The sequence below is a fragment of the Lagenorhynchus albirostris genome, chromosome 8 (assembly GCF_949774975.1).
Source record: "Lagenorhynchus albirostris chromosome 8, mLagAlb1.1, whole genome shotgun sequence".
Classification (NCBI taxonomy): domain Eukaryota; kingdom Metazoa; phylum Chordata; class Mammalia; order Artiodactyla; family Delphinidae; genus Lagenorhynchus; species Lagenorhynchus albirostris.
Genome location: NC_083102.1, coordinates 42,387,564 through 42,411,786, shown reverse-complemented (window position 1 = coordinate 42,411,786; position 24,223 = coordinate 42,387,564). Strand labels below are relative to the sequence as shown.

The window sequence follows — 24,223 nt, the reverse complement described above, 5'->3', positions numbered from 1 at the left end:
AACATAAGCCTTAGGGAGACTCAAGAAATCCGGAATGGACAGGACAGATCTAACCTGGAGAACAGAGCAGGGGAACATGAGCCACAGAACTGGCAGGTGTTCTTCCTGCTTCCTCATGTTTATCCTTCATGTCTCAACTTCTGGTTACAGTGGTGTAAGGAGACTATGGTTTACTGAAGAGAAGGATGCAGAGTGGTTCTCAGCAAACTGCCATCACTTCCTATGAAATGGCTCTTGAGCAGGTGAAAGCCTGAGACCCCTTGAAGAATGGGCGGCAGACCATCCTATCGCTTTCCTTCAGGCACTGGAATAGGCTAGGAAGTCACCTGTTCATCCTCAATGAAAAATAAATATTTCAGTGCCTACGTTTATGGAAAATTTTAGTTTGGTAAACTAATTCTATTCACATACCTCCTTATGAGAGGAAAGAATCACATTTTCAAGGAAACTTTTAGAAATCATTCTCATCTCATTATGAAACAAAATGCAAAAATCCATTAAGAATTTATGTTTCTATTATATGTAAGCTTACTGTAAAAAATACCATAATAAGAAAGCTCCAAATGAAAGAGAGCTAGAGATTATCCTAATAAATATTCATTTAGCAAAAATCCCAATTGTCAGATCCCTATCTCTTTTATTCTCTTGCAATAAAAATTGAAACAGCAGCTGAATGAAAATACATCAAAATAAATTGTTTTGAAAGATTTCATGAACACTATCTATCATAAGGGTCATAATTCATAAAAAGGACATGCTCAAAATAAGTTTTCTGTACTCAGCCTGACAATTTGTCTTACATCCTTATCTTTGAAAGTAGAGTTTTAAAGAAAACAGGTCTTTAATGGTTTGCTCTGTGCTGTTTTTTGTTCTGGTCAATATTTTTATTAAGGTCTGGGACATGGATAGCAAAGGTATGCTGATCTAATAACCCTGGCCAAAGAGTGGGGAGATGAGCCTGACTACACCAGTGTGAGAAGCAGAGATCACTCATATGTCAGAGGTGGAACCAGGGTCCAATATGGATCATCATATTGGCTGGGAGCCGTTCTCTATCAACCAGGCATGTTTATTTGGTTGCAAGTTCAGTAGAAAGCAACAGTTCTAGGTGGCTTCCAATATAGTTGATGTTAAGTCTTAAGTTTGCATGGTATCTGGAAAAAGGAAGGTCACAGCCCCAGTGTGTGCTGAGCCCATCATAGAGTTTAGCTGCAGCATGGGGTTTAGTTCTAGATTCTACTTATGAACAGTTACTCAGACAAACTGGAGCCAGTTCAGAGGACAGGTGAGATAGTGAAGACATGGAAGTATTGTCAAACGGGAGCAGTTGAAGAAACAGAGAGAAGAGAAGATTTATGGAAGACATTATATGTGTTCTCAGATACTTGAAGGGCTGTCATACAGTGAGAGGACAAGACTGATTGCTACTGCAGAGAGGCTGGCTGCACATCTGTGGGAACCAGAGCAAGAAAAAAAATACATAGGCTGCCTGAGTAGGAAGTGAATGCCCCAACACGGAGGAGTCCAAACAGACCAGCATTTGTTAGGGCTGTTTGGGGGCATTCTTGGGTTAGAAGTAGTGGTGGCTGGAGGACTGGAAGACTGGCCTAGGAAGCCTCTGCAAAATTCTACAAGGTCGTAGGTGTGAATTGGATTTCTTCTGATGTCTCCCTCCCCCCGTCCCTGTTGCCTAGAAGTCCCCTCTTCGGGGTGCTACCTTCTTCAGTGACAAAGAGCACTTTTTCCTCTTGTTTTTTTAAGACCCCCTAACAGTACTTGCCACATTCTGTTCTGTACCACACTGCTCATTTACCTGTCCTGTCTTTCTTCCCCATCCGACTGTGAGTTCTGACGTGTTAGGAGAAGGCTCTCACTCCCAGTCAAGGGCATGCCCTTTGCCTGAAGGCTTCTTGTCAGAGGTGAATATGTGCACATTTGTAGATACTTATATAAACAACTCTGAGAAAATAGAAGAATCTGCTTTGAGAAAGGTGGGTGGGGGTGAGGTGTTGGCGAGTGAGAGACCTCAAATAGTTGTTATGAGGAATGCAAAATTTAAGAGAACAGGCCAAGCACGAATGTTCCATTATGTAACCAGATAATATTGTACTTATGTAAAAAATAATTTCTTCTGAACTGGAAAATATCCTTTATATGTTGAAGAAACTAGTGTTTTCTGAGGTCAACCATACTGCTGCTCAGGGATGAAAAGAACAGAAATCAGGAATTCAGAAACACAAAGTAGGGGCTCATTAGAGCATTGTTGGAAGCCCAGCGTTCTGGTTACACTGAGTCTCATGTGCTGGACAACCAAGCCCAAGACAGTATTTGTCAGTTTTACAGAATCATTAAATGGGTAATTTTATCCATCCATCTTCTGGATGTTCACCCTCTTCATGGGGTTCTACTTAGGTGACCTGAGGTCCAGAGTGGACCTGCAAATGTGTCATCTTCACTCTGTGGGGAGAAGTTATGGGTCGGTTCTTTCAGATTCTTCAAGCCCTGGGCGAGCGGCACTGTGGATGCAGCCTGGGGAGCTGCCAGCCTTGGCCCCAACTATTACAATGGCTGGGAGCAAAGCAAAAGTGCACATGTTCAGTAAGAAAAGATATATTTGAGACCAATATATTTAAGGCTGTCAGGAGCAAAGTTATTAGAAAAGTTTCTTGTAATGACAGAATTAGAATGTGCTTTCATGTCATTGTTTGGAATTCACTTTAATTTTTAAATAATTTGTGTTAACGTCTGCTCATGCATTTACTTCTCATCAACATCACATTACACAGAGTAAGGGTTTAAAGCAAACAGAATAAGGAGGCCCTGGCTTCAGGGCGATTATAGGCCCTCTGGGGTGTAAGTCTAGGATTTAACACAGGTTAACGTCAGGAAGTAAGGGACAGAAGAAAAGCCAAAAGAATTGGAATAGCGAGTACAGGATATAGCATTGAAGTCAATGACATTAAAGTTTGTATAAAGTTCAAGATAACCAAGATCTGAGAAAAGGTTTAGCACAAAGGTGGTGATGGTGACTGGAGACATTTGAAAATGTGTTACCCCTTATATGGTGGGGATAGAAGTCAGAACAGAGAGGGTTTAGAAAGGAGCGAGGTAGTCTGAGAAGCTCACTCACTCTGGAGAGTAAGAAGCAGAAGGAAGGAAATGAGTTAAGTAGCTAAATCAAGTACCGGATCATTGATTTTTTAGTAGAAGGGACAATATCACAGTAATATTAAAGGGCCTTTGAAAGAGATAATGATAATAAACCATCCATCATTCTGCCCTCGTGTTTATTCATATTACCATGCTTGCTATTTTATAGTCAAGTTTAACTATATATTATGTCAAGTACTTTCCATATTTGTAAAAATGTATTCATAGTAGCTTCATGTTTCATTATGCTTTATGTACCATGGTTCATTAAACCATAAGTATTTAGGTCTCTCCTTCCCTTTTTTTCTTTTTTCTAAAATGAGTGGTACTACAATATATGTATTTGTGTATGTTCTCCTTCCAATAGATTATTTCTAATCCCCCGTGTGGCTGTGTAAATGGAATAAGGAAGCAACTGAAGTTAAATGGAGTCATAAGGCCATAAGGTCACAGGGTAGCATTACTGTTCTTACAAAAGAAACATCAAAGAGCTCACTCTCCCTCTTCTCTCTCTCTCTCTCTCTCCCTCCCTCCCTCCCTCCCTCTCTCTCCACTTGTACTTACAAAAGGCCATATGAGGATACAGCAAGAAGACACCCACCTACAAGCCAGGAAGAGAGCCCTCAACAAAAATCAAACTTATCTGCACCTTAATAATGGACATGCAGCCTCTAGAACTATGAGAAAATAAATGTCTGTTGTTTAAGCCACCCAGCCTGTGGAATTTTTTATGGCAACCTACACAAATACATCATGTCATAAAAGTGTCAGTTCTTCTCAAATTAACCTATAAATTAAAATCATTTCAATCAAAATGTCAATGAATTGTTTTTGAAAAGTTAATTTTGGTGCCCCCTACAGCCCCTTAAAATTTAATTTGAGAAACAAATTATTTTCTCAAATAAATGGGAAGAAAAGAATGCATGCTACACTAGCATGCACCAACAGTAAACCACATGGTTATACTAAAAGAAAGGCTGGCACGTAGTAAGTACTCATAAAATGTTAATAATTATTGTCATCATCCCACTCATTATTATTACTCACTTTTGGTAGATATTAAATGTTTTAACCTGCATTGAGGGAAATTGGGCAAAATTTGGTTTAAAAAAAGCCATAAAGATGTAGTTAGACTAAAGGGCCAAGATGTTTACTGTTTATAATGGCATGAAATTGAAGCATCCCTACTGTTCAATAATGAAGCAGTATTAAACATATCATAGCATATGCATAAAGCAGAAAAGGTTTCAGCAGTAGAGTCACTGTCAGTCACAGTGCAATCAGGGAAGTGGTTACACAGGTGACAGAAAAACTGAGAAGGCAAATGGGATGATGAGGCAATGCAGAATTTAACAACAGCAGGAAGCCACTCACATCTCCACACCTGGATTGATGATGGGGAGGAAGTGGTGTCACTGGAACCAGAAGTCGAGACCTTCTTATGGGAGGTATGGTCCCAGAGCAAGGTTCCAGGTGAGTCTGGGACCATAAAGGAAAGGGCTGTCCTACTCTTGCTGGAACCAAGGAAGAAACTCATGGCTGTCAAAAGTAACACTCAATGTAAAGAGAAAGGCAGAGAAATACCCTGGTTTTTTCCTTTCCAATCTTCCACCAGTTCCTCCCTTTGGTGAATCTCTCTGCAAATTAGTGAGGCGATAGCATCTGGGATATGTAATTGCCTGCAATTCAGAGGAGTGCAGGATAAGATGGGAAATGAATCTGAGAAGAAACAGGCAATAAGCCAACATAACTATTCTGTGATACTTACTGGTGAGGAAAACATATTCATGATATATTTTAAGGAAAGAAACGGGTTATAAACATTTATATATTTCCAAATAGGCATATAAATACATACATAAATACTTAAGCACATAGAAAAACGTCTAGAGAACACACACCAAGGTATTAATGCTAGCACTGTCTGGATGATAGTACTTCTGGCTTATCTGTATTGTCTAGTTATTCTAAAATAAATTATTTAACACTAATGACTTAAAATAAAAGGATAATTGTGTTTCTGTGTTTAAGAGCAATTAGCTTGTTGGCTCCTTGAATACTGAATATAAAGATGAGCTATCTTTATCACGTTTAGAGCCTTTGTGTTAGAGGGGGGAAAAGAGCTTAAATTCCTCTACCAATATGAAATACACAACTGCCTCTCTTGACATTGACCATCAGACAAAATGTTCAACGTATTTTGACTTCTGCTTGCCCTTCTCTACTTCCACATATAACTGAAATAATAAAGTATATTACACCTGATTCCTTTTTATTTCTTTCAACAATACATTATGAATCATCTCCAAGAAGAATTCCTTTCACATTTGTTTCTTTTATTATCATGTTAACCTCTATAATTCAGGTAGGTCCATTTTATGGTTCTCATAGTTAGTAACATTTATTTTATAACATGTATTCCCTCTCCCTTAGATTTTAATTTTGTTTCTTTTCCCTCTCAAAACACCATCCATATTATTTGAATAGTATTAGAATGTAGTTCTTGTTTGGGAGGATAATTCTGATGCCAACCTGAAATAGTAAAATGAGAACCCCTTAACTTCTCCACCAAAAACCAGTTAACCTTCCTCTAGGTTTTTCTCAGTCAAGATCCAGCCTGAAGGTAACAATCACACCAATTATTTTTACAAAAAAATGTAATACAAAGTACAGTTAATTAGGTTTTGGAGAACTGAAAATGCAAACAAGGGACACTGAGGTATTACACAAGTTGTAACGGCAAGAATTAGCAACTATCCCCAGCGTTGGGAGGACAAAGGGAAGGAACTGGGATTATTAAAATGTCAATGCTTAGAGGAGGGGTCCCGAGGAACTAGGATGGAGACCTCTGAGGAGAGGGCACCACCTGGTTGGTACAGCCTTGTAGAAGGCTTCCTGAGGAGCTGGGACTTAAACCTCTTAGCAGGGGTCCCTGGCCGGCCAGCGCTGCAATCCCTGAGGGGACACCATGAGGCTGGTTCTACCAACAAACTGTGTAACTGCTGCTACTGCCAGGGTGAACAGCCATTGATACAGTGTTGCTGGGATGAACATGAAACAGACGCATGAAGCTGTCCCTTCTCACTCTTCCCGCTGGCCACCCTCCCTCTAGCTCCCCCAGACATAGCAGACATAGCAGGGAGCAGGCTGACAAAGCAAATGGTGTTTGCAGAGACCTGGTTAGAAGCTGAGTACATAAGAGTGTTTTGAACCTGAGAGATATTAGCAAAAGTACATGCCACACAGCTCCTGTCCAGAGTGTCTGCAAGTAACAGGACTCTATGCCTATTTCTGAGAGTGACAAGGAGGACTGGGGACCAAAACTGAGTAAAATAGGCTTGGAATAAAAAGTGGGGGGAGTTGTTTACCTTAATTAGTAAAATGGCAAAAGACATAACAGTCTTCCCCCGCCCACCCCTCCCCCACCCCCGCTCAGTCAGTGCTCAAGAGGAACAGGCTTTGAGCTTCCTGATGCTGAGAGGCCCTCATACCTTATTATTATATTTATTCGGCTCTCTGCAGCTCCTGGTATTTTTATCTCATTTCCTGCTCTTAGTGCCCATTGAACCAAATAACAAGTTTGAATTTCTGAATTTGGACCCTAAGAGCCCTCCCTCAGGTACAAACTATATTCACTCTCAGGCCTTCTAAATGATATGCCCTCCCCCACCTCCAACAATACGGTGGCGCATCGTATCCTGGCCTTTTATCATGTACTCCCACAGACCTGTGTTGGTCTTAGAGAGCCTTATTCATCCATGTATTCATCCATTCACAAACTAATTCAGCAAGTGTTTGCTTATGACTTTCCGTGTTGGACATTGTTCAACACACTAGAGATACAACAGATCTGCAAAGCAAAGCAGATCAAGTCTCTGCTGGAACGGCCATTCCAGTGGGCGCTGAGAGGGAAAGGCAGGAGCGAGGCAGGTAATGCACAAATACGTGACAGAAGGTCAGGGGATAATAAGTCCTATAGAGAATAATACAGCAGTATGAAAAGATAGTAGCAGGGATCTAGAGAGTGATCAAGAAGGACTCTGAAAATATAACCGTTGGACAGAGATCAGAATGATATGCATCTCAGGAACATCTGTGAACAAAGCAATACCAGGTCGAAGGAAGAGCAAGTGTAAAGATGCTGAAGCAAAAGCATGTCCAGCATGTTGACAGAGAAAAGCAAAAAGGCCAGCGATGCTGGAAAGGTGCTGGCTTGAAGTCAGGCAGGAAGATGAGGCCAGAGAGGCAGCAGGTCACACAAGGCTGTATCAGCCATGGTAAGGACTCTGCAATGCACTCCAAGTGAAATGAGAAACTACTTAGAGGGGATGACCAAGAGAGAGAGAAAATAGTTGATTTAAGTTAAGAAAAAAATTCTCCTGGCTACTGTGTAGATAGTAAGTCATAGACTCTAAGAATCAATGAATTAAAAGAGACAACATTGTTGTATGTACCACTAAGAAATTATAAAAACAACAACAACAACACTGCTAATTAAACCACACATGAAGCTTTCTAATGAATCAGAAAGTTGTTTAAAAAAGCTGTTTTAAGTTTATTCAGATTTTTATCATATATCACTCTTGTACATACAAAAAAGGAAAATATACATGAAATTAATTGGTTAAAAAGTTTGTCTTCACATTCAGAGTTCAACCCTTCTGAGATGCTTTTCAATTCAAAGTCATCAAGGAAGCTCAGCTATTCACTGGTTCTTTCATTCGTTCATTCAACAAATACAACCAAGCACATGCTCTGTGGTAAGCACTGTTCTTGGTGCTGGGAGGCATTATTTAAATATGTTAGACGCAGTCCATGGCCTCACCAAGCTTACAGTCCAGTGGATCACAAAAAGCAAGGAAAGGTAAGGGCAGCAAACAGAGAGGAGAAAGCAACATTTCTGCAAATGCTCTGTTGTCATCAGGCACCATTCACAACAGGAACTTTAATGTCAGACAAAGCTGGGTTTGAAACGTGTCTCTCCATTTACTACTGAAAATGTATCCTTGCATCTTGGAAACAATTGTTTAATCTCCCTGGTCATCGGTTTCCTTCTAATATCCACCTCATAGAGTTGTTATTAAGGTAAAATACAATAGTGTATGTAATTCCCTTGGAGGAGCATTGACTCTAATCATGGAATTCATGGTTACTATATGAGCATACATTTGTTTGTATTTAAGTATGTCTTGTATGGTTCTCAAATTAATTCACATGCTCATGATACCCCAGATTCTTCTTGAGTCTGTGCTTATTCCTTCTTTCTGTAAACTTTTGGGTCTTCTAAATATGCTACAAGCACAAAATTGTAAAAACATGACTATTCTGTCTTCTCACAATTATACATTGAGTTGACATCTCGTTTCTCTGTCCCCTAGCTCATAAAATCTCAGGGAAAATAAAAAGCACATTTTGCCTCCAATTGTGTAAAGAAAATTGTTATTTGCCACTCCCTTTGTTTGGCAGAGGTAAAAGTTAAAGGACTGAAAGGAAAGGGATTGGAACACAGCTCAAAGACCCTGAAGGAAGGTGCCAGATTACTGCATCTAAACAGGTTGAAGGAAGTTAAAGGAAATATTGGACTGGCTCCATCCAGGAGCCGCCACTGTTTACTTGGGTCTCGTGTGAGTCACTATAATAAACAGTCCTCTGTCGATTCATTGAGTTCCATGTGAAAGACCCCTTAGCCCTACAGCCAGGAGGCTGATGACAGTCATAATAACACACTTTAGGATGCTATATTGTAATCATTGTTCTAACAGAACTTAAAGTATCCGTGGCCTGGTCATATTCCTGGCCAAATATTTAAAACTTTGATCAGGCACTGTTTGTTTCCACTTCAAAAAGCCTTATGTAGACAAAAAAAAAAACAAAAAAACAAAAAAAAAACACAACTACAACTGTTTCTTTCCTTTAAATCTTAAATGATATAAATTGTTTCTTGGTTGAAGTTTTCTTGGCAGGAGCTTCTTAGAAGCAAAGCAGATAATCTATCTCCAAAATGTAGTTACATTCTCTTTCTCTTTTAAATTCTAGACCTGATTAGAGACCTCATTCGCCATCTGGCTCAGTTGAGAGAATCCCAAAAAGCTGGAGTTATGAATTGGAAAAAATATATATCTTCCTATATGTATCCCCTATTAATACGTTAGCATAGTGCATGTACGATCAGCACTATTTCCATGTGTGTGAAAGAGGTAATGTTCTCCCTGCCAACTCTTTCTGTTCCAAAGCAGAAAAGATCTCAGAGATCAGACAGTACAACCTTAGAATAAAGAGGACGCCATGGTTCCAATACAATTATGAGGGCATAAGGTACCCTTTCAATTCCTAAATGTTTTTAAATAGATGACAAATATATATATGTACTATCTGATTTATTCTCTTCCAAAAGATATTTTCATTGTAATGAGCAACTTGAGGCGATACAGATCTAGAGAATGGTCACAAATTGTTAATGATTAGAGTCCCATTACAAGCAAATAACCGAAAAGCAACGAGGAGAAGAATGAATTCTTATCCAGGCAACATACGGCCTTTAACTACAACAGACACATGAGTGTGTTCTCTGTTTACAAATTTTTAATTTTTCAAAACATTCCAAGCAACTCAGATGAATTGTCGGCATGTGTTACTTCCAGTATATGTGCTGCTGAAGCAAGCACGTGTGTGTTACTTCTTAAAATACATTCCATCTTTTGATTCACAAAATACAATTAATTTTTTTCACCTGAAGGTTTAACTGATGTGGATAATCAGATGTCAACTGTGTAGAGAAATTAATTTCATCCAAATTATGGGTAAATTATTTTCTAAGTCAATGATGTTTATTTCTTTCAAGTCTTGCTTGTCTTACTTTCCACACAATTCCCTTTATGTCCTGATCTATGTTATATATTAATTCCTCCATCTTTTAACTTGCCAAAGCGTACTGTGGAGCTGAAATGGGACATGCCCTGTACAAGGCTCATACTTGATTTCCTCTTTCTCTTGAAATGTTCTCATTTTACTCCTTATATTTATCCATGATGATGATGATCATGATGATATCTTTATTTCATTCACTCAAACGTCAGTCAACTGTCTAGCACTAGAGTGCTCCTATACCACTTTCATATTTATTACCTCATTTAATCCTCATATCAATTCTGGAACAAGCAGGACAATAATATTATATCCGTTTTTATAAACAGTTTAAGAGAGATTAAGTAATTTCACTGCATTGTGGAGTTATCAAGGATTGGTGCTCAGAATAGTACCCAGACTGCCTAACCCCAGCACACAATGTTTTCTGTGATGTCCTTACGAAAATAATTTGAGTTTTGATATTGCACATACCTCAGTTGGAATTTCCTCTCATAGCTAGCTAGGTGAATGTGATTTAGGTAAACTTTAAAACTCTCCTTGAGCTTCAGTTTCCTCATCAGCAAAATGGAGATAATAAATAACATATATAAACCACCTGGCACAGTTCCCAGTGCAGCCTAAGTTTTTAATAAGTAGTTACAGAGAGGATGTTAGTTGGTGCAACACAGACGTTCCATAAATGCAGGTTTCTCCCTTTGCAGCCAGATCACATCAAGGTTCATTGCAAGTGAGACTTTCACTAAATGCGGATTGACAGAGTAAAACATATTTACAAATTAAGTTGAGCAATTACTACTAATAACATTTATCGAGCACCTACTATGTTCCACACACTGCCTATTCTAAAATGCATGACATGTAAAATGCATTACTATTATTATCTTCCTTTTACTTATTAAGAAACTGAGTCACAGATGGGCTAAGTAACTCCCAAGATCACACAGCAAAGAGTGCAGGAGCTGGGATTTGAACCAGTTAATCTTGTTCCAGAATCCTCCAAGTATCGGTCAGTTCCAATATCAATACTATATCCAAATTATATACAAAAATATATGCCAAAACATGCAAAAATAATCCAAGCCTACATAAGAGGATGCCCTGCTTTATTTTATACTTCTGTAATAATCAGTTTCCATCACTCAAGTAGCTAAACTTAAAAAAAAAAATTACCAATGTCTTGACATAAGGCATAAAGTTGCTCCTGAGAACCACCAGATTGACATCTATTTTTTTAACCATCAACTATCAATAAAATGTCTTTAAATATTATGATAAAGGAGAGAAAAGTTTCCCTCAGGTAAATCAGGATGGGATTATACCACTTCCTTGCTCAAAAATCTCCAATGCCTTCATTTTTCTTACAGAATCAAGTTCAGATTCTTTAGCCTGTCACTGAGGATACTCCAAAATCTGCCAGCATTTAGTTTTTGTTTTATCTCCCGCTACTCACAGCTTGAAGTCTCCACTCTTCTTCTAATATTACTTTCAAGTTCTTATCTCCACAACTTTTCTCTAGTTATTCCTATATCCAGACTGTCATCTTGCCTCTCTCTTGTCCCTACCTATTCCCAAGTTGCACACAGTCTACACAATCGGCAGCATTTCTGTGAGTTACCCTCACTTTCACTATCTTCAGGGGGTCCTTTTCTCTCAACTCTGGGAGCACACTGACTACTCCAGTCACTTGTTGTTAATCCTCACATTGACTGAGCACCTATGTTGTTCCAGGTGCTCTATATGTACATTTGTATTTACTCCTTACAAAGCCTGGTATGTACATCACTGCCTTCATTTCCCTTAGGAAGAAATCAAAGCTGAGAGATTTAACTTGCCAGAGGTAGCTAGTTACTGAGAAGTGAATTGGATAATCAAATCAAAATGGTCTAAAGCCAGAGATAATATTTTTCTCAAAAGTTTCCAAAACAGAACCTAGATTTTACCTTTTAAGCCAACCTGATTAATTTCTCATGGTACTATCTTGAGAATAACTGCAAGGATATACTAGGGTGCAGCAGGACTAAGTGCCGTGGTCCATTAGTGGAGTCCTCAGTGGGTGTGGGAAAGGTGGCAGGCATGCAGAGTGGGGAGTGCATCCAGGGCTGAGGTACAGAAGGAGAACATGTTGACATAGAGTTAGGTTTCTTCCCCCGGGGCTTCCTTGTAGCCATTTCCCAACTCAGCTACTCTTCAGTCATCTCTAACACTCTTCTTCCTTGCTGTCTCCCACTACTGAGTCTTTAAAAGCCAGACACTCATTTTCCAGACTCGCTTACAGCTAGGGGTTGCTGTGTGCTCTCCTTCTTGCCACCAAGATACAAAGCGATAACTGCCAGTACCTTCATGAGCACCATGAAAATGTTTTCCTCTAGGAAAAGAGAGACAGATAAGAAGAATGCCCTCCTCCACCAACCCCCATCCTTTTTTTCCCATTATCATCCTTGCTTTTTGTTTTGGACACTGACTTGTGAAAATATGATGACTAGGCATGGCAGCCACCTTGTAATCATGAGGAGAGACTTTGGCAACATGATAAAAATGGTCAAGAGGCCCCCTATGGCCTTGTTGGACCACCAAACCTTCCCTGATACAGCTCAGCTCCAGCCTTCTGTGGTATAAACAATATGCCTCCATGGTTTAATCTACTGTGAGTTGAGTCTTCTTCTCCTTGCAGTCCACAGCATCCTAAAGCAGATGCACCATCAAATGGACAACAGCAATAACTTCCTACATGCTCTGCCCAATTTGTCAACGTAGATACAGCTCAGAACGAGGAAGTCACTGACTCTTTAAGTGACGCTTTTAAAAAGCTGTAGAAGCAAAAGGCCCATAAATCTTGGAAGCCTTAACTTTTCACTGTTAGATCCAGATTCTTCCAAAAATTCCTGGTGAACTCAGAGTCTAAAGTTTATACAGTAAGGCAGGAGGGGAGCATTCAACCTAACAGCTGTTTTCTCACTGTACACAGGGAAGATAAGAATAGTTCCTATAGAGGATTGGAAATGAAGAACAAGAAAATAGATGTTCATGTTGGGGTCTGACTTCTGGATGGCCTTTTCTGCAGGTCTGACCCATTGACAGGGTATTGGATAGAACAGGCTTGGGAATGTGAACACAGAAAGGGCTTGTACCACACTTTTTGCCTGGAATGCAGAGAGAAGACAGCCATGCAAAGTGCCTTGCATCAACATAGGTGGACTGCTATAGATTAGTAATAGCATAGCAAGACCAACCCATCTCAGACTTTGGAAGAGATTCAAAAATTTCCCAACCGTTCCCCAGAAGGGGCCCAGAAGACAACTGAGAATTAAGAGCTGGAGTGCAGGGCTTCCCTGGTGGCGCAGTGGTTGAGAGTCCGCCTGCCAATGCAGGGGACACGGGTCCGTGCCCCGGTCTGGGAAGATCCCACATGCCGCGGAGCGGCTGGGCCCGTGAGCCATGGCCGCTGAGCCTGCGTGTCCGGAGCCTGTGCTCCGCAATGGGAGAGGCCACAACAGTGAGAGGCCCGCGTACCGCAAAAAAAAAAAAAAAAAAAAAAAAAAAAGAGCCGGAGTGCAGTCAGGGATCCATGAGCTCATAGCAGATGCAAAAAGTGATGACATCAGAGACATGGGAAGAAAAAGTAGAAAGAGAACAATTCAGAGATTGAGTTTTAAATGAGTTACCTGAAAATTAAAAGACTGGAAAAATGATGTTTTTTCTACTATAGAACAGAAATGGTATTTCATGAACTAAGTTGATTTCTGTAATAAAGTTTCATTTTTCCCATCTGAGTTGGTATTATAAATTTTAAACTTTTAGCAGACAATTTGACATCCCTGGACTACAATATGTTAGGAATCATCTATCTGAGATAACAGTGATTTTCCCAAAGATTCACCAGCAGCAGCCCCATTGCCATGATGTCTGACTCTGATTTGTCTAAGCCAGAAGACTATTGACTTGTGTTTCCGTCTGACCCAGGGGAAAAGACCCAAGTTGAGGATCCCGAGGTGCAGAAATCCTACAAGCTAAGAAGTTTTAAGCATGCATTTTATTTCACAACTGCAAAGAGGAGGCACAAGCCCACCAGATGAAGATGGCGTGATCAGCCTTTCCACCTCTCACCACAGAGCACTTCCACGCTCAAGAATGGACCTTGTTCACAGGAAGCATCACTCAACTGGATTTGTCTCTGATACCAGCTTCTTGGGGAGACCTGCCTGTTGTGAGTGACATTTCATTGTTGACACACAGGCTTCTTAGTTCACTGTGAATGATGTTTTATGCCATTCAGCATTCTAAGAACCCAGAAAGAGAATGTTCAACTTACAGACCCAAGTCAGATACCACAAGAGAGTTTAGAGCAACCACCTAGGCCACTGCAGAATATCAGAATGATCGTGGATGTGGAATCAGACTACCTGGGTCAAATCCCTGTTCCATAACCTCCTCTGTGTATTACTCTTTCCTCAATTTCCTCATTTGTGAAGTAGGAAGGCTAAAATCTATCTTAGCATGTTTTTCTGAAGATTAAAAGAAGTAATAGGTATAAAGCGCTCAATTCCACTGACTCATAAAAGAAATGTAACAAATATCAGTTTCTTTTTCTCCCTTCTTTTGTTATTTCGTGCTCTAAATTTTACCTTGTTCTGAGTTTAAGCACAATGTGTTTACGCTAAGGTTTAACAACTGTGGTGACTTCATCCTTTAGTCAATCTAATTAATTTCAGCATTAGCTGTACCCAGTAGCCACTGTAGATAATAAAAGGACCATTAAACATTAAACTCTCAGGTACACACCTGTAATCCACTTAAATAGCTAGAGATGGCTCCACTGATACTCATTCAACAGATGTTCACTCTGTATCAAACGTGTGCCAATCTCATCCACAAGGCCAGAGAATAGAAAAGGGGATAGTCCAGGCTCTGTAATACATGGCAGAGATAAAACAGGGTGATACAGGACTAAGATGAAAGATATCAAACTCAAAACCAAGACTTAGAAGCAAGGAGGCTGTATCAGACTGTTTCAGTAATTCAGGTGGGAGATGATGGTGGCCTGAAGTAAAATTAGCATGGTAGAGATGGAGAGAAATAGATAGTTTCCAAAAAGCATCACAGGGGAGCATTGGCAGACTTTGATCATTGAACAGATGTAAATAGCAGGTGGAATAGGGGAGGTAAACATGACAACATGACACAGTCTATTAATTCTAATTCAGGGCCTGGGCCGGGGAGACACCTAGGTGATTTGGGAGATACAAAGAGAAGAAGCCACATTCCTGACTTCTACAAAATTTATAATATATTTAAGGAAATAAGACATAGCCCCCTTTTCCCTTCTCCCCTAATTTATTATTTTATTTTTTAAAGGGCCCTATTCGGTTATCAGGAAAGAAAAAGGTAGTGAAAATGCAAAGGGGTGGGGCATCTGGGAAGAAGTTTTGGGAAGCCTCAAGGAAATCCCATTGAAACCTCCACATAATCATTTTTGTCTTACAGAGAAAGTGGATGAGAAGAACAGCTTGTGTCATTTACTTTTGAGCAAGGTACCCCAAAGCCTAGGGGTCCCTAGTTTCATTTCTCTGAAGAGGAAGGGAAGGGGCTTCCCTGGTGGTCCAGTGGTTAAGACTCTGGCACATCCACTGTGGGGGGCACAGGTTTGATCCCTAGTCGGGGAACTAAGATTCCACATGCCGTGCTGCGCGGCCAAAAGAATTCATTATGCTGTACACCTTAAACCCATATAGGGCTGTATGTCAATTAAATCTCACTAAAATTGGAGAAAAAAAGAATTTGAGAAAGAAACCACAAAACATAAAAAAAAAACTGAAGAATGCTAATAATACTGTATAAGTTGGAATCGAATAACATACATGAAACTTTAGTGTTGTTTACAGTAAGATGGGTTACTTGTTAAACAAGAGAATCCTACACTGAAGTTCAGTCAATCCAGGTTATCCCTGACAGACTGCTTCTCCTCTTGTGGGGTTTTAAAGTGTAAAGCATTTCATAAAGAGAGCAGGTCTATGTTCATTATGAATCAAATTGGATTTGTTACTGCCTTAAGCAGTAGAGGGCAATATGATAGCGGTGATGGTATGTAATTTCAAAGGTTAGGTCATAAAAGGCCATTTAGCTGTAACTTATTTGTAAGCATGCTCACTTTGGGATCCCTGAGCCACCATGCAAGATGTTCAATTATCCTGGGGTTGCCAGGCTCTGAGGAAGCCATATGAAATGACTCTGTGTAGGCTCTCTGGTCAACAGTCCCAATTGAGCTCAGCGTAGAGACATCCCAGCTAGAGTGCCAAACATATGAGTATAAAGTTCTCAAAAATATTCCAACATTCTGTCATTTAAATTATGCAAAGTTTTCAAGTTCTCCTAGGGAGGCCCCAGACATCACAGAGTAATGACAAACCATTCCTGCTATGACCTGTCCAAATTCCTGATTCCCAGAATCTGTAAGCCCAATAAAGTGGTTGTTGATTTGTGCCACTAAGTTTTGCAGTGGTTTGTGACACAACAATATACAATTAGAACATCTCCAGACTTTTAGGCAAGAATAAACTATGTGATTAAAGTCTTAGGTATTTACAAAGTGTATTTCCATATTGTTATGCTTTTGATTGTGCTTAGTGTTTGATATACTTTTTGGCCAACCCAATAGAATGCATTCTAAAGACAAAAGTCAAGTAAAGTAGGACGATAACAGCTCAAGAAATTTCTACTAAGTATAATCGAAGTTTGAATCACAGCAGAATATGCATCAAAACAGCCCACAAATCTCCTTTTTTTAAGGCTCTTACTAATTAAAGTTCTCAAGAAAATATCTTAGTGCAGTGATTCTCAAATTTTGATATGTATCAGAATCATCTGATAAATAGTTAAAATACAGAGGCCCAGGCCTTTACCTACTTAATATGTCTGAGTCTCTCTATTCTTCATTAACTCTCCAAGTGATTCTGAAACACATTAATGTTTGAGAATCATTGATACAGTGTTATGGAAAGTAAGTAAACTGCAGAAAGTAGGTAGGACGGCAACATTTCCTGCCTCTCTACCCGCGGCATGTAGGAAAATTTTGAGGAGAGGTTCAGCTGAAGGCAAAGTGAGTATCCTTTTTCAGCTTTTCTCAGACAGTTTCTGAACAGTTCCTTAATTGCAGTGCCTTCTTCCTCTGACTTGAGTGAAAACCCCATACCCACATATACATTGCCAATCTGAAAGTTATGTGGCCATGCACACGGGCTAACCAATTTACTTGCCAACTAAATGTGTAGGGGTGGGTCATTTATTGTCAACAGACAGAAAACCTTCAGGCCTAACCACTTTGTTTAACTCAGTACTTCTCAACTTTGACTGCACATTAGAATCACCTGCAGAACTTTTTAAACTCCCCATTGCCCAATCTGTACCCCAGGCTATTAAGACAAAATCTGGAGGCGAATCACAGGAAATGTTATGTATAAGGCTCCCCATGTGATTCTATCCAAGGTTGAAATTCTATCCAAGGTTGAATTCTAACACAAATTCTCACAAATGAGGCTGATTCATCCTGACTTAAGAGAAAAATCTGTAACTCTAAGGTTACTTTTTCTATTAAGATACTCTTATAATTTGGTATCAGATTAAGTAGTTTAAAATATGAGAAAATGTGCAGGAAGTCCCAGAGATCTGATTGTCTGGATTCCTGCCCTCTCCTTGCAATCCTCAGTCTAAATGACACAATGTTAATATAAATCTGCTCTTTACAGGAAGAAAGCATCTACCACATTAGTATGTGGAAATAGAAAGGCTGTATAGACTACATCCCTTTCTAAGATGATAAAGCAATAAACAACAACAACACATATAGAAACCATAATACGTGAATAAGTCTTTCAACTCAATAAGAAGACAAATAACCCAATTTTTTGTATGGGCAAAAGATTTCAATAGACATTGCACCATAGAAGGTATCCAAATGACTGATAAGAACGTGAAAAGGTGCTCACTACAATTAGCTATTAGGGAAATGCAAATCCAACCCACATAAGATAACAGTTTATACCAACTAGATAGCAATAGTCAGAAAGACATATAATAATAAGTGGAGGTCATAATGTGGAGAAACTAGAATCCTCATACATTGCTGGTGGGAATATAAAATGGTACATCCATCTTAGAAAACAGTTTGGTAGTTTCTTAAAAATTAAACACACCACAACCAAATGGGATTTATCCCAGCTATGCCAGGCTTGTTCAACATTCTAAAATCAATTAATGTGATCCATTACATCAACATGCTAAAAAAAAAACAAACAAAAAAAACACATCATCATAGCAATAGATGCAGAAAAGACATTTGATAAAATCCAACACCCATTCATGATTAAAGACCTTCAGCAGCCTAAGATAGAGGGGAACTTCCTCAACTTGATAAATAATATCTACAAAAAATCTGTAGCTGACATCATACTAAGTGGTGAGACACTCAAAGCTTTCTGACTAAGATCAGGAACAAAGCAAGGATGTCTTCTCTCACAATTCTTTGCCACATATTTCTGGAAGTCCTAGCTAATATGATATGACAAGACAAGAAAAGAAAATTTATATAGATTGGGAAGAAGAAATAAAATTGTCTTTGTTCACAGATGATATATTGCCTATGTATACAGAAAATCTGAAAGAATAGACCTCCCCCCACCCAAAAAAAGAAAGAAAAACCCTCCTGGAACAAATAAGCAATTATAGCAAGGTTGCATGATAAAAGGTTAATAGGTTACTATATGAAAGTCAATTACTTTCAATTGTCAAAATTACTTTCAATTGTCAATTACTTTCAAAGTCAATTACTGTATACCAGCAATGACAAGTGGAATTTGAAATTTAAAATATAATACCATTTACATTAGCCCCCCACCCCAATTACTTAGGTACAAATCTAACAAAATATATACAAGGTATAAATGAAAAAAGTACCAAACTCTGTTGAATTAAATAAAAAAAGAACTGAATAAATGGAGATACATTTCATGTTCATGGATAGAAACAATATTGTCAAGATGTCAGTTATTCCCAGCATGACCTAGAGGTATAATGCAATCAAAACAAAAAACCAAGAAGTTATTTTGTGGATATCAACAAACTGGTTGTAAAGTTTATAAGGAGAGGCAAATGACCCAATATAGCCAACACAGTATTGAAGGAGAAGGACAATGTTGAAAGGCTGATTTTCCTGACTTTAAGACTTACTATAAAGCTGCAATAATTCAAGACAGTATGGTATTGGCAAAAAAAAAAAAAAATAGACAAATAGATGAATGCAACTGAATAGAGAACCCAGAAATAGACCCACATAAATGTAGTCAAAAGATCTTTGACAAAGGAGCAAAGGCAGTACAATGGAGCAATGAGTCTTTTCAACAAATGCTGCTGGAACAATTAGACATTCACATGCCAAATAAATAAATAAATAAATAAATAAATAATCAGTCTAGGCAAAGACCTTACACCCTTCACAAAACTTAACTCAAAATGGATCACAGACCTAATGTAAAATACAAAATTATAAAACTCTTAGAAGATAACATAGGAGAAAATCTAGATGACGTTAGGTATGGTGATAACTTTTTAGATAAAATACCAAAGGCATAATCCAGGAAAAAGTTATGAATAATCTGGACTTCATTAAAGTTAAAAACTTCTGCTCTGCAAAATACATTCTCAAGAGAATGAAAAGACAAGTCACAACTGGGAGAAAATATTTGCAAAAACCACATCAGATAAAGGACTGTTATCCAAAACATACAAAGAACTCTTGTAATTTAACAATAAGAAAACAAACAACTCACTTTAAAAAATAGGCCCGAGACTTCCGGGAAGATGGCGGAAGAGTAAAACGCGGAGATCACCTTCCTCCACACAGATACACCAGAAATACATCTACACGTGGAACAACTCCTACAGACACCTACTGAAGGCTAGCAGAAGACCTCAGACCTCCCAAAAGACAAGAAACCCCCCACGTACCTGGGTAGACCAAAAGAAAAAAGAATAAAGAGACAAAAGGATAGGGACGGGACCTGCACCAGTGGGAGGGAGCTGTGAAGGAGGAAAAATTTCCACACACTAGAAGCCCCTTCGCGGGCGGAGACTGCGGGTGGCGGAGGGGGAAAGCTTCGGAGCCGCGGAGGAGAGCACAGCAACAGGTGTGCACAAGGCAAAGCGCAGAGATTACCGCACAGATAATCAGGGCCGACCGGCACTCACCAGCTTGAGAGGCTTGTCTGCTCGCTCTCCGGGGCAGGCGGGGCTGGGAGCTGAGGCTCGGGCTTCGGTCGGAGCGCCAGGAGAGGACTGGGGTTGGCGGCGTGAACACAGCCTGCAGGGGGTTAGTGCACCACGGCTGGCCGGGAGGGAGTCCGGAGAAAAGTCTGGACCTGCCAAAGAGGCAAGAGACTTTTTCTTCCCTCTTTGTTTCCTCGTGCGCGAGGAGAGGGGATTAAGAGCGCCGCTTAAAGGAGCTCCAGAGACGGGCGCGAGCCGCGGCTAAAAGCACAGACCCCCAGAGACGGGCATGAGACGGCTGCTGCTGCCGCCACCAAGAAGCCTGTGTGCGAGCACAGGTTACTATCCACACCCCCCTTCCAGGGAGCCTGTGCGGCCCGCCACTGCCAGGGTCCTGGGATCCAGGGACAACTCACCCGGGAGAACGCATGGCGCGCCTCAGGCTGGTGCAACGTCCTTCCGGCCTCTGCCGCCGCAGGCTCGCCCCGCCCTCCGTGCCCTTCCCTCCCCCACGGCGTGAGTGAGCCAGAGCCTCCAATCAGCGGCTCCTTTAACCCCGTCCTGTCTGAGCGAAGAACAGACGCCCTCTGGCGACCTACACGCAGAGGCGGGGCCAAATCCAAAGCTGAGCCCCTGGGAGCTGTGAGAACAAAGAAGAGAAAGGGAAATCTCTTCCAGCAGCCTCAGGTGCAGCGGATTAAAGCTCCACAATCAACTTGATGTACCCTGCATCTGTGGAATACCTGAATAGAAAACGAATCATTCCAAATTGAGGAGGTGGACTTTAAGAGCAAGATTTATGATTTTTTTCCCCTTTTCCTCTTTTTGTGAGTGTGTATGCATATGCTTCTGTGTGAGATTTTGTCTGTATAGCTTGGCTTCCACTATTTGTCCTAGGGTTATATCCATCCGGTTTTTTTTGTTTTATTTTACTTTTTTTCTTAATAATTATTTTTTTATTTTAATAACGTTATTATATTTTATCTTATTTTATTTTACTTTATCTTCTTTCTTTCTTTCCTTCCTTCCCTCCTTCCTCCCTCCCTCCCTCCTTTCTTTCTTCCTACACAACCCACTGAACCAACCTTAGCCACTGGGGACAGACACCAAAAACAATGGGAACTACGAACCTGCAGCCTGCAAAAAGGAGACACCAAACAGAGGAAGATAAGCAAAATGAGAAGACAGAAAAACACACAGCAGATGAAGGAGCAAGATAAAAACCCACCAGACCTAACAAATGAGGAAATAGGCAGTCTACCTGAAAAAGAATTCAGAATAATGATAGTAAAGATGATCCAAAATCTTGGAAATAGAATGGACAAAATGCAAGAAACATTTAACAAGGACCTAGAAGAACTACAGATGAAACAAACAACAATGAACAACACAATAAATGAAATTAAAAATACTGTAGATGGGATCAATAGCAGAATAACTGAGGCAGAAGAACGGATAAGTGACCTGGAAGTAAAATAGTGGAAGTAACTACTGCAGAGCAGAATAAAGAAAAAAGAATGAAAAGAACTGAGGACAGTCTCAGAGATCTCTGGGACAACATTAAACGCACCAACATTCGAATTATAGGGGTTCCAGAAGAAGAAGAGAAAAAGAAAGGGACTAAGAAAATATTTGAAGGGATTATAGTTGAAAACTTCCCTAATATGAGAAAGGCAATAGTTAAAGTCCAGGAAGCACAGAGTCCCATACAGGATAAATCCAAGGAGAAATACGGCAAGACACATATTAATCCAACTGTCAAAAATTAAATACAAAGAAAACATATTAAAAGCAGCAAGGGAAAAACAACAAATAACACCCAAGGGAATCCCCATAAGGTTAACAGCTGATCTTTCAGCAGAAACTCTGCAAGCCAGAAGGGACTGCCAGGACATATTGAAAGTGATGAAGGAGAAAAACCTGCAACCAAGATTACCTACCCAGCAAGGATCTCATTTAGATTTGATGGAGAAATTAAAACCTTTACAGACAAGCAAAAGCTGAGAGAGTTCAGCACCACCAAACCAGCTCTACAACAACTGCTAAAGGAACTTCTCTAGGCAAGAAACGCAAGAGAAGGAAAAGACCTACAATAATGAACCCAAAACAATTAAGAAAATGGGAATAGGAACATACATATCGATAATTACCTTAAATGTAAATGGACTAAATGCTCCCACCAAAAGACACAGATTGGCTGCATGGATACAAAAACAATACCCATATATTTGCTGTCTACAAGAGACCCACTTCAGACCTAGAGACACGTACAGACTGAAAGTAAGGGGATGGAAAAAAGATATTTCATGCAAATGGAAACCAAAAGAAAGCTGGAGTAGCAGTTCTCATATCAGACAAAATAGACTTTAAAATAAAGACTATTAGAAGAGACAAAGAAGGACACTACATAATGATCAAGGGATCGATCCAAGAAGAAGATATAACAATTGTAAATATTTATGCACCCAACATAGGAGCACCTCAATACATAAGGCAAATACTAACAGCCATAAAAGGGGAAATCGACAGTAACACATTCATAGTAGGGGACTCTAACACCCCGCTTTCACCAATGGACCGATCATCCAAAATGAAAATAAATAAGGAAACACAAGCTTTAAATGATACATTAAACAAGATGGACTTAATTGATATTTATAGGACATTCCATCCAAAAACAACAGAATACACATTTTTCTCAAGTGCTTGAGAATGAAATATCATTCTCCAGGATAGATCATATCTTGGGTCACAAGTCAAGCCTTGGTAAATTTAAGAAAATTGAAATTGTTTCAAGTATCTTTTCTGACCACAACGCTATGAGATAGATATCAATTACAGGAAAAGATCTGTAAAAAAAATACAAACACATGGAGGCTAAACAATACACTACTTAATAACGAAGTGATCACTGAAGAAATCAAAGAGGAAATAAAAAAATACCTAGAAACAAATGACAATGGAAACACGACGACCCAATAACCCCAGGTTATTCCAATGTGCAACCAGGACTGAGAACCCCACCGTGGTGAGCAGTCAGCATGTAAAATACAGGGCTTTGAGGGGGCTCCAAGTTTCTACAGGGAATGTAGAGGTTTGAGGTTCACTTCATTGCAATCTGTCAGCAAACCATTTACTAAGGCTTGTGTTAGGGAGGTGGCATGGTGGGGAACGGTGCACTGCCTCTAGTGATATACTGGGCAGAGACCAGTCCTCTCAAAACAGAGTAGAGTCACTGTGAGCGTACCTGTCAGGCTCTGCCATGAGCCAGCCCCCAGCACTGTTGGATATTCAAGGCAAAGATTCTCTACTGCACCATCACAACATGCTGGGTTTGTGGGTATTCTTGTTTTTGGGTAATAGCTAATTAATAAAGTCAAAGTACTGGCATTTTCCAATGATTTACGTTTTTTTGTTAAATTTAAAAAGTTTCAAGGTTATCCTTGTAACAACACCACACTCACACACTTGCACTCTGATGGGTTCATTCATTCAACAGATATCTGTTTAATGCCTATCATACGTGTGCCAAGCACCGTGCTACATGTTAAAGATAAAGCAGTCAACCCAACAGCTGTGGAGCTTATCATCTATCAGAGAGCAGAGATATTTAAATAAAGTATTAAACTGAGATGAGCAATATGATGGGCAAAGTAAAGGCTACCAAGAGGTCACAAAGCAACAAGCTCTTGGAGGTTCAGGGAAGCTCTTTCCTGCCATGAGACTTGACTGGTAAGTGTTGAGTGAAAGAGCAAGGGATGATGTTACAACTAAGGATGAGGAATTGCCCCAAACGAGGTGCCTATTCCCAAAGCTGTAGAAAGTCACTATCCCTGAAGGAAATGAATTGTAACAGTTATTAGCTATCATAATATTGTGACACAGTTTACTTCCCTACAGATTTGGGGCAATTCATCAAAATCTCAGTAAACACAGGAGAGAATGTTCTAGG

General features: G+C 39.8%; 1 protein-coding gene across 1 annotated transcript in view; it reads left to right on the top strand.

Annotated features, from left to right (window-relative positions):
• Positions 1–4,490: 4,490 nt before the first annotated feature.
• NPSR1 (neuropeptide S receptor 1) overlaps positions 4,491–24,223 on the top strand; it is a 145,196-nt gene continuing 125,463 nt past the window's right edge. Inside the window, 1 exon segment of the mRNA XM_060156171.1 lies at positions 4,491–4,623. Within this exon segment, the coding sequence (XP_060012154.1) occupies positions 4,491–4,623 (133 nt within the window).